At 39.9% G+C, this 11,835-nt stretch overlaps 1 protein-coding gene across 2 annotated transcripts; it reads right to left on the bottom strand.

Annotated features, from left to right (window-relative positions):
• Nucleotides 1–796: 796 nt before the first annotated feature.
• Nucleotides 797–10,058, bottom strand: GLT1 (NADH-dependent glutamate synthase 1). 2 transcript variants are annotated; one of them, XM_079020090.1, is made up of 18 exons: nucleotides 9,295–10,058; nucleotides 9,080–9,199; nucleotides 8,835–8,948; nucleotides 8,591–8,743; nucleotides 8,393–8,493; nucleotides 8,223–8,319; nucleotides 7,779–7,888; nucleotides 7,389–7,672; nucleotides 6,963–7,306; nucleotides 6,817–6,887; nucleotides 6,277–6,746; nucleotides 5,297–6,166; nucleotides 5,014–5,168; nucleotides 2,953–4,737; nucleotides 2,643–2,867; nucleotides 2,277–2,545; nucleotides 1,366–2,197; nucleotides 797–1,277 (listed from the first exon to the last, which is right to left on the bottom strand). In XM_079020090.1, exons 1-18 carry the CDS (start codon nucleotides 9,685–9,687, stop codon nucleotides 1,008–1,010), a joined length of 6,663 nt encoding a protein of 2,220 aa, XP_078876216.1. In that variant the 5' UTR covers nucleotides 9,688–10,058; the 3' UTR covers nucleotides 797–1,007. The 2 variants fall into 2 exon arrangements, with proteins under 2 accessions (XP_078876216.1, XP_078876217.1); XM_079020091.1 differs by lacking the exons at nucleotides 8,393–8,493; nucleotides 8,591–8,743; nucleotides 8,835–8,948; nucleotides 9,080–9,199; nucleotides 9,295–10,058 and adding an exon at nucleotides 8,090–8,166 and having other exon boundaries at nucleotides 8,245–8,314.
• Between the last annotated feature and the right edge of the window lie 1,777 nt (nucleotides 10,059–11,835).

Raw genomic sequence — 11,835 nt, forward strand, 5'->3', positions numbered from 1 at the left:
TTAGAAATTGTTTTAAATTGTTTTATGTTATGTTTTCTTTGTGTTTCGAATAATTCAAAGCCATATGGGCTGTTGAGTCCGAGTCTTATGCCACTAGGGGTAGTTGCAGTCTTTTTAGCACTCTTTGAGCTTAAATAGTTTGTTTGTGTGTCGAATAATTCAAAGCCATGTGGGCTGCTGAGTCCGAGTCTTATGCCACTAGGGATAGTTGCAGTCCTTTTAGCACTCTTTGAGCTCAAATAGTTTGTTTGTGTGTATGTTGAGGGTATCACCTCTTCTTTCAAATCAGAGAATAAAAGCTATAAGCTTTAAGCATTTTGTGCTCTGTTTTCTTTTGTTACTGTTTCATTGCCAAACACAGGTTGCAGGTTTGTGAAAAACCAACAACACCATTTCCTCAAACGTAATGGTGTTGATCCAAAAGATGGGAAAGCTTTGGATTTGTGCAGCTAGCCAAATGTAAGAGTCCAAGTTTCATTGAAAACAAAAGATGTATAGTTAAACCAGTTTCAATGCTGATGCGTGTTTTCAGCTCCAAAGTCGTTTTTGAGCCCGTTAAGTCAATTTGGCATCTCACATTTCAGTCCAGTGGAACCATAACCACTAGGTTAAGCTATTTGATGGACCAGAAAAGATCCCAAGTATTATAGGATCAGTCCATTTGCTCTTTCATCCCTATATTCAATAATCTCTTTAGGAGCACTTTCAAGGGTGAGATAATACAATGATAGGCTACCAACGTTTTATTTTAAAGCATAGTAGGCTCTTCCAGTTTACCAAAAACAATCGCATAACATGAAACGAAACAGACTCATCTGTACATTTATTTATTTTTTTCAAAGTTCAAAAACAAGCAATCCACCAAAACCAAAAGGAAAAAGGCTATAAACAGCAGCTACCAGGACACAGGAGAGGTGGAGGATAATAAGATACAAAAACTAAGCTTCCACACTATAATTATCATTATAAATTTATAATCACCACCACCCCCACCATCCTCCACGTGTCTATGTTCTAAACGCCTGTTGCTCCTCCCTCTTCTTCCCCTCCTCTATCTGCAACCTCCCATCTTCAATCTCCTCCTCTTCCTTCATCACAAACTTATCCACCTGAGCCGCCGCCTGCCGCCCTTCCGATATCGCCCACACCACCAACGACTGCCCTCTCCTACAATCACCAGCTGCAAACACACCTTCCACATTTGTAGCAAATCTCCCATATTCCGCCTTCACGTTCGACCTCCCGTCTTTCTCCAACCCCAATTTATCCGCTATCGTCTGTCAACATTTTAATCAATACACATATCAATATAACATAAAAATAATTAATAATTAATGTTTGTATGTAAATAGTAAATATACTAACCGATTCAGGACCAAGGAAGCCCATGGCTAACAAAACCAAATCAGCCTCAAGAATCTCTTCAGAACCTTCCACCTCCTTAAACTGAAACCTTCCACTTTCATCTTTCCCCCATTGAACTCTAACCAACTCCAACCCTTTCACTGCTCCATTTTCATCACTAATAAACCGTTTAGTCAACACCTCATACGATCGCGGGTCTTTCCCGAATTTTGTAGCAGCTTCCTGGTGTCCATAATCCACACGGAACACACGAGGCCACTGTGGCCACGGGTTGCCTGGGGCCCGGGTTCGAGGTGGCTCAGGAAGAAGCTCGAGGTTTACGATGCTGGTGCAACCATGTCGGATTGATGTCCCGATACAATCCGTACCAGTGTCACCTCCACCAATCACAACCACCTTCTTCCCCTTTGCAGAGATGTAGTTTCCATCTTCAAGATTGCTATCCAATAAGCTTTTAGTATTCGCATGTAGAAACTCCATTGCAAAATGCACACCCGAGAACTCACGTCCAGGAACAGGGAGGTCCCTTGGCTTTGTGGCCCCCACTGCTAAAATAACCGCATCATTCTCTTGGCGAAGACGTTCGATTGAGTACACCGGATCGGTTCCTACATTTGCGTTCACCACAAAATTCACACCTTCTGTAGCCATCAGGTCAACCCGTCTTTGGACAACATCAATCTTGTCTGTCTTCATGTTAGGAACACCGTACATCATCAGTCCACCAATTCGATCAGCCCGCTCCAACACAGTCACTGTATGACCCATTCTGTTTAGTTGATCAGCTGCAGCCAATCCAGAGGGCCCACTTCCAACAATAGCAACTTTTTTCCTGTAAATAAATTAAAGTCAGATGGGAAACTGAAACATATGAAACTACCTACATATTACATATAATTACACATACATACCCTGTTCTCTTGAGGGGGGGTCTGGGCACCATCCATCCTTCTTCAAAGGCTTTGTCTATGATTGAACACTCAATGCTTTTGATGGACACCGGGTTTTCGATTATACCCAGCACACATGAACCTTCACATGGAGCGGGGCAAACCCGGCCCGTGAACTCCGGGAAGTTATTTGTTTCAAGAAGTCGATCCAATGCCTCACGCCATCTGTTCTGATAAACCAACTCGTTGAATTCAGGGATTTTGTTCCCGAGAGGGCAACCCGTGTTTTCCTGTCGTTCATTATTTCACAAAAAGGTGAATTTACTGAACTACCCTCCCTAAGCTAAAGCTTGTACAATAAAACAAGACTAATAATTAAGTTGTTACCTGATGGCAAAAAGGAGTACCACAATCCATGCACCGTGCAGATTGAGTTGTCAATAGCGGGCCCGGTTTCGACTCTTCCATAACTTCATTCCAATCATTCATCCGTACAGACGGGTCCCGGTAAGACACACCCTCGCGCTCATACGCAACAAACCCACGATGTTTGACCGCATCAGCAACTCGCGATGGTCGGGTTGCCTGTTCGGCTTTTTCATCCTCCTTCACCTGAAAATACAAATAAAACAAAATTACTATCTTACCCTTTGAACAAAATCCATAGTATTTTAAATAAAAAAGATATGATTCTCACCTGATTAACAGTCTCAATCAACTGATTAACTGTCTCAGTCAATGACTTGGCTGCCAGCTTCTTAAGTTCCTCAAAAGCATCTTTCTCCTTCAGCACATCTTCCTCACGAATGTCAGCTTCTTCAGCAGCCAAATCAGCAGCTTTTTTAGCGACTTCCGTTTCTTTCATGGTGGCCAAAATCCGCTTATAATCCCTCGGGAAAACCTTGATAAACTTAGGCAAAAGATGGTCAAAGTCAGCAAGTACTTCCTTCGCCAGCTGGCTGTTTGTGTGTCTCTGATGTTGCTGAATCAACATTTTCAAAGTCATAATATCCTCCTCATCTTCAACCTTATCAAGATCAACCAGCTCAGTATTACACCTTGACCGAAACTTCAAGTCAACATCAAGAACATACGCGATCCCACCGCTCATCCCCGCAGCAAAATTCCTCCCGGTTTTTCCCAATATGACAACCGTCCCACCTGTCATGTACTCACACCCATGATCACCAACACCTTCAACTACCGTTTTTGCCCCTGAGTTCCTCACACAGAATCTTTCAGCCGCCATTCCATTAAAATAAGCTTCGCCACTTGTCGCCCCGTATAAAGCCACATTCCCAATCACAATATTCTCTTTCGGATCAAACCCACTTCCCTTCGGGGGATAAACCACAATCTTCCCACCAGACAACCCTTTTCCAACATAATCATTACTATCACCTTCAAGCTCAAGCATAATCCCGGGACATAAAAAGGCTCCGATACTCTGCCCCGCACTTCCATGGAGCTTAATATGGATCGTATCAGCTGGAAGACCCGGTAAATGATACCTTTTAGTCACTTCATGACTAAGCATCGTCCCAACCGCACGATTCACGTTACAGATCGGTGACTCGATGTAAACGGGAAGACCTTTTTCTAATGCGGGTTTTGCGAGCGATATCAGCCGTTGATCGAGTGCCATGTCAAGACCATGATCTTGTTTTTGTACGCATGTCTGTGCAGCATCTGATCTGATGTCAGCAGCGGGTCGAAGTAGAAGTGAGAGGTCAATGTTCTTGAGCTTCTCGTTGCTTTTGGTCAACTCTTTATCGACTTCAAGCATGTCTGCACGTCCAACCATTTCATTGACTGTTCTAAATCCCATTTCTGACATGAGTTCACGCATTTCCTCTGCTAACATGAAGAAGAAGTTGATGACATGTTCGGGTTCTCCTGCGAATTTTTCACGGAGGACAGGATCCTGAGTGGCGATGCCTACAGGACATGTGTTTTTGTGACACTTTCGCATCATGATGCAGCCGAGTGTGATGAGTGGAGCTGTACTGAATCCGAATTCTTCTGCTCCTAAAAGAGCAGCAATGGCTACATCTCTTCCGGTTTTCAATTGGCCATCTGTTTGAAGCACGGTTCGACCACGGAGGTCGTTTGCAACTAGGGTTTGGTGGGTCTCGGCTAGACCGAGTTCCCATGGGAGTCCAGCACTCTTGATCCCGGTCCACCTGGACGCACCGGTCCCACCATCGTGACCTGAAATCAAGACATGGTCCGCATGGCCTTTCACTACTCCACTTGCGATTACTCCTACACCTGCTTCAGATACTAGTTTCACAGACACTCGAGCAGAAGGATTCGCGTTCTTTAAATCGTGAATTAGTTGAGCGAGATCTTCGATTGAGTAGATGTCGTGGTGAGGTGGAGGGCTGATTAGACCAACGCCAGCTGTCGAGTTTCTAGTGGTGGCGATGTCTCCGATGACTTTGTGTCCTGGAAGTTCACCACCTTCACCTGGTTTTGCTCCCTGTGATGGTGATTTCAAAATAAGTGATGCAGTCATTTGGTATGTGATAATCGATTTTTGTTTGTTTTATTTAATCTCACCAAATGCCAAATGGGGTAATGTAATCACTTAAAGATGCAAAGTCACCCATGAGGTGCTTTGCAGATTCGGCATCATCTGTTCATTAACATAAATTCATGAACAAGAGGGAGGAACTTATTGTTCCAACTAACAGGGAGAGGAGAGGAGACAGACAGAGACTCTAGGTTTACAAAATGATGAAGAAAGTTATTATACCTGTGCCATTTTTATCTGTATTTCATCTGCGTTTGTAAGGTAATAACTGTTGACCCCAAATCTTCCACTAGCAACTTGCTTGATTGCACTCCTTTTTGGGTTCATTGAACCATCTGGAAGTGGTTCCAAACGAGATGGATTCTCACCTCCCTCACCTAAAGAAATCAAATTTATAAGCTTTTTGAAGATATAACAAAAGGGTGTTGAAGATCTTTCAACAACAAATTCATCAGCTTTTTAAAGATGTAACATAAGGGTGTTGAAGATCTTTCAATGTACATACCAGTGTTAGATTTGCCTCCAATTTTGTTCATGGCGATTGCAAGGGTGCTGTGTGCTTCAAGCGATATAGAACCATAACTCATGGCTCCAGTACAGAATCTTTTCACAATTTCACTTGCAGGTTCAACTTCTTCTAAAGGAACCTTGACTTTTCCCTCTTTGAACTTCAAAAGTCCACGAAGATTGCAGGTTTTGTTTAACTCGTGTATACGTTTCGAATACTCTTTATAGGCTTCAACACTGTTGCCTCTAGCAGCTTCTTGTAACTTGGCAATAGCAAGAGGGTCATTCAAATGAACTTCACCACCTTTTCTCCAATGATAATCACCAGGGTTAGGTAAAGCAACAGCTTCAGCACTGTTGGGAGGGAACTGGCGTGATGGAAACCCTAAATCATGTAACTGAAGAGCATCACCAGCAAGTGCTTCAAATGTTGCTCCTTCAACTCTACTTGGAGTTCCAGCAAAGCATCTTTCCATTACTTCTGTTGATAACCCAACTGCTTCAAAGATTTGAGCACCTTTATATGAAGCCAAAGTTGATATACCCATTTTTGCAAGAACCTTCATCATTCCATAGTGGCTTGCTTTGTAGTACTTTTTGACTAATTCCTCTTTTGAATGGAAGTCACCGTTTGACTTTGGTGGAATCTTGCCATCAACTTGCATCCTCCAAATGGCTTCAACTGCTAAATAGGGACAGATGGCATCAACACCAAATCCAACTAAAGTACAAAAATGGTGTACTTCACGTGGCTCAGCTGATTCCACCATTAAAGCAACTCTGGTTCTCTCAAGCTTCTTCACTAAATGATGGTGGACAGCACCAACTGCCAACAGTGAGCTTACTGCTACTCGTTTTGATGAAAAGGCTGCATTTTTAAAGAACCCCACAAGTTAAATTAGCTAGACATATTCAAATCTTCAATCAACATGGGTGATTTAGATGATTAAAAATAAAAAATAGCTTAAAATGGCTTACCTCTGTCAGAAAGGACCAATGTGGTATAACCCTCTTTGATGGCATTGTGTGCCTGTGAACAGATTCTATCTAGGGTTTCCTCCAAACCCTTTTTGCCAAGTTCTTTTGGGTAGGTTATATCAAGAACCTTGCTTCTCCACCCTCTGAAGTTCATTTTTTTAATGGACTCCATCTCTTCAATAGACAAGAGTGGTCCTTTTAGAGAAAGGCGATGACATTGCTCTTCTGTTGTCTCTGTAAGATCACCTTCAGGCCCCACCATGCATTCCATGGAAGTTACAATTTTCTCCCTGATAGGATCGATAGGTGGGTTTGTTACTTGTGCAAACATTTGCTTGAAATACTCAAATGTTAGCTTCTCTCTGTCTGACATCACAGCCAATGGAGCATCATTTCCCATTGAACCAAGTGCCTCAACACCATCTTTTGCCATTGGAAGTAAAAGCATCTCCAAAGCTTCAATAGTGTAACTGCATAATTACTCAAATCAGATTTCTCAATTCACCACTAACAAAGACTCGAAGCATTACAACCACATACCCGAAAGCCTTCAATGGAGCCAAAAGGCCACGAATACCCATGTTCTCCATGTTCTCGTCATTGGGAGATGCCTAAAAGTTGAAATTTTAGAAAGTTGATATATTTTTTCACAAGATTGAAAACATTTAAAAAAAAAAGATTCTTACTTGTGAAACTCCAGCAATAGGGGGACATGCACGGGCAGATTTGTTAACAGATTCAACAATGTGCTTCAATTCTATCTTTTGTTGTTCAAGCCACTTTCCATATGGTCTTTGTAATGAGTATTGTTTTTTCAAGGCTTCATCATCTACAACTGTATGTTTCTCAAAGTCCACAAGAAGCATCATTCCAGGGTTAAGTCTTCCTTTTCTAGAAACATCCTCAGGTGGAATATCAACAACTCCAACTTCACTTGCCATTACAACTCTTCCACTATGAGTAACATAAAATCGACCTGGACGTAGACCATTTCTGTCCAGTGTAGCTCCAAGGTATCTCCCATCAGTAACTGCAAATAACATTTTATGTAAGCACAAAATTAACTGTCTCAAAGTAACAAATAAGAGTGAAATGAAGCTCAAAACTCATACATGAAACAAGTGCAGGTCCATCCCATGGCTCCATTAAAGCTGAAAAGTATTCATATAATGCCTTCCTTTTAGGATCCATATTCTTGTCATTCTGCCAGGCTTCTGGAATCATCATCATAACAGCTTCTGGAAGACTTCTACCAGCTCGCACCAAAAGCTCAAGAACACCATCAAAAGCACCTGAATCTGATGAGCTGGCATCTACAATGGGAAGAAGTTTCTTCATCTCATTCTTTGAAAGACCAAGCTCTTTGCATTTCAGAAGACCTTCACGTGCCTTCATCCTGAATAAAGAAAGATTAAAAGTAAACAACAATGTAGTGAAAACTGAAAACTAAAAAGCAACTAAAGATTGACAAATGATCAAACACATGGAGGGCATAAGCATACCAGTTAACATTCCCTCTAAGTGTGTTGATCTCTCCATTGTGGCCAAGAACACGCATAGGCTGAGCTCGATCCCAGCTAGGAAAAGTGTTGGTTGAAAACCGAGAATGAATCTAGACAAAAGAATGCAAATACCAATATTTTCAATGATTGAGATCCATGACATTGTTAAAATAAGGATTAGGTTTTGTATCAAAACATCATGTAAGCCCCTATGCAACCTCATGAAGTTTCATGATCAAGAACTGAGCACAACAATGCACCAAGTTTGTGTAAACATGATGAACTTCTTAATGAGGTTATTACCAACTCACCACTAATGAATCGAGCATCCAATCCAAAATCATAAGTTAACCACGCATCTCTCTCCCGTTAACCGGTTGATCCAATGCTGTTGTTAAGTATGAAGTCAGTGGACAAAAAATAAGTATATGGATAAATAATTACCAGGGCCATGTAGCTCGTAAACCTTTCATTCCCAAGATCTGCATAATAATACTCCTTCAACTGGTTCGGTTTTAACTGACCTTTGTACACAATAGTTCTGCATATAAATCATTTCAATTTTAAAAACCCATATGATAAATAATTGATATCAAGATTCAAGAAAACCAAACCTTGATGATAAAGAACATATATAGAAGTCCCTGATCCCACCATGTTGTAGGTTCAATGCAGCCCGGATAGCTACCATTGAAACCCTCCTTAGTATGTACATCTGCAAATACCAATTATTAATCAAGAATCAAGAATCAAGATAAGCATCATTCGTATATGTTGAGTTAAACATTATGCAAGTTAAAGATCATATATACCTGCTGCTCAAAATCAGCTTTTGACCTAGATGTGGGTGTGAGGAACACTTGTTCAATGACGGGTTCTGTTTGAATAGCGGACTTCCCCAATCCAGAATTATCTGTGGGAACAGTTCGCCAGCCAAGAACTGTGTGCCCAAGTGATTCAGCAACCTGCGAGTGTAATCGTGAAGTTGTAAACAAATTTTGCAAGATCAAGAAGCAACAAACGTGGTTAAGATGAAATCAAGCTCAGTTATGATACCTTTGTGAACACAATCTTGCTTTGCTCCCTTCTGGTATCGGAAGTAGGCAAGAAGAACATCCCCACTGCGTACTTCCCAGGTGGTGGTAGCTCAAACCCCTCATCTTTAGCAACCTGATGATGCAGATTTATCGATAGAATAAGACATAATTACTCATCTTGCTAAATAAAAAAGTGAACTGGCTTTAATATGCAACGTATGTAGTGATTACGATATGTGTAGAAAGAGCTTTATGTATATATACCTCCTTGTAGAAGTCATGTGGAAGACCGACGAGAATTCCGGCACCGTCGCCGGTGTTTGTTTCACATCCACAGGCACCTCTATGTGACATACGAACCAACATCTCAATCGCATCAGTCACCTAAATCAGGTCACAAAAGTAATTCAGTTGTCAAATTGATTGAAAAACAAACATAAAACTACAAATTTGAAAACGCAAGCGAAAATGATACATACCGTATTGCGGTTACTTTTGCCGGATAATTCAGCAACAAAACCGACCCCACATGCATCCTTATCAAAGGATGGATCATAAAGACCTAAGGGCTTCTCCGGCACTAGCGACAAAGCAGACCGAACCACCACCTTAAGCTTCGGGTCACGACCCGGACCATCCGATTTCCATTGATGGAGCGTCTCGGAAACCGACCCCCGTTGCAGCCTAGTCCCATACAACTTCTTCCCTAACAGACTAGACTGTTTAACGACCGAGCCACGGCTCGTCCATGTGCGGCTCCGGCCAACCCCAATCCGGGCTAACCCGCTTAACGGACGGGAAGCGGAAGCGAAAGGTTTCGTTACGTCCGCGTCGGGTCGGGCCTGGACAGCATGATTCAAAGCCACCGACATTATCAGATACCAACAATTTTTATCAAAAACTCCCCCTGCTTCAGATCTTTCCAATAAACAGATTTGTGAAGCGTTTATTATCAGATCTGGATAGCTATCAACTTAGTTTAAAGAAGGAATGGTTCAAATCAAGCGCCCACTTTCCTCCAATTGACAGGCCGATTTAGTTGGGGGGTTTTGTATATGGACTCGATACGCAGGGTATATGGATTCAAGATGAATCTTTAAAAGATAAAACGAACAAAACTGAACAACCGACGTAGCAGCCGACGGCTGCTGTTATGCACACTCCCGCAGACACACACACGAGAGAGAGAGAGAGAGAGAGAGAGAGAGAGAGAGAGAGAAAGGGTTCTGGTGGGTGGGGTTTTTCTCGGCCTCGACGAGGTGGGTAGTAGGTTGATTTTATAGAGGGAGGCAGGGGGTACCAGCTCATCTTCTCAACAAGGTGCCATTGTTGGGCGTGGGGCCCGCTTACCAATTTGCCACTTTTAGGGTAAACTTTCTACTGTGCCTGGAATGATAGAATCCAAAACATTTCTACAAATCAATTCTTTAATTTGGTTGCGTTTTTCATGTGTTACCATACTTTTCATAAAAGTCTTACGTAATAATCTAATTTGTGGTGGTAATTTAGGATTTTACAAAGTTAGATAATTAAATGTTATATATCATAGTTTTAAAAAACATATACAATATCCATGTCGATGTGATTTTAATTTATTTATATTTAAAAAATTAACAATCTTGAAGTTCCAGATTTTTGTATAATATCCAGACAAAAATAAAAATAGTCACTGCATTTTGCATAATTAATTGGTTGACCTTTATTTATTTGTCGATGTAAATCTAATTTTTGTATAATTAGTTCTTTACCATATAAAATGACATTAATGACATTAATAATATTTTTAATTTATTTTAACTTTTTCTTTAAGTCGTTTTAATTTTAAAAGAAAAAAAAATATTCTTCCCAACCTAACCTTCAATAAAACCCTATTAGATTACAATGTTCACCCCCTTCCCTACTTATATCTCTCTAACTCCAACGATCTTCTGTCTAGAACAATGATCGTTGGTCGTTGCCGATCATCTTTCTAGACACCACTATAGCCTCCTCTTATTGATTACCATTTCCCTTCATGGTCGACGTTCATCTTCTGACATATATGTCCAAAAGTCATTATACAATCATATTGATAGATAATATATGATCATAAATTGTCACACTAACAACAACTTTATGCAAATATATTATTTATAAGAATTTGATTATATATATATATATATATATATATATATATATATATATATATATATATTGTAATTAATTGGAAAGTATTTATTTTATGGAAATATTAATTTCACTGTTAAGTATCAAAATATATCATAATATATGATAAGGTATAATTTATTATGTCATGTACATTTTTTTGGACTAAAATGGGTTTTTGTTTTTTATGAATTTATATGTTTTATAAGTTATAAAAATTAGAAGAGTTTTATAAAAAAAAAAAAGACTAGTTTCTTCTTTTTATAAAATATTCAAAGAGACTGTAAAAAGAAAAAGAATACATGTTTGCATTTATTTAATCATAAAGTCATGCTCTTACACTTTTAGTCTTTTGTTGCTAGATGTATGGTGTATTAAAGCATCAAAACTCAATGGGTAAGGACTTGGATTAAGATGACTAAAAATCTTGCATGTATCTCTTCTTTTACTAGCTAAAACCATGAAATTTGGTGTTTCTCGTCTCCATATTCTCTATAATTTTTGTCTCTTAATGTGTTAAGAACATAAAGATAAAGATGATGCTTGAATGCTTTCTTTTAAGGCAAACTAGTTTCTTTGTCTTAAGAGCTTAAGAGGTTCTTTTATTACAAAAAGAAGACTAACATATTATCAAGTTGATTTATTGTTGGTGGATATCTCTAGAGAACTTCTACCTTGAAGTTTCATACCACACTTCATCAACTTCTAATCTCCCATTATAATCAAAGTCTTCAAAGGTTGTAACACTTTTCTCTTTATGGTTGCTTTTATCTTTCTAAGTCTTACAAAAGATCATTGGTGGGTTAAAATGGTTTTAGTTTATTCAACAAATTTAAATCTTTCGTTGTCATTTTTCCTGTTTGTGAAACCGAATT

This window comes from Lactuca serriola, chromosome 9 (genome assembly GCF_051521515.1).
Source record: "Lactuca serriola cultivar US96UC23 chromosome 9, Lser_US96UC23_V15, whole genome shotgun sequence".
Lineage (NCBI taxonomy): Eukaryota > Viridiplantae > Streptophyta > Magnoliopsida > Asterales > Asteraceae > Lactuca > Lactuca serriola.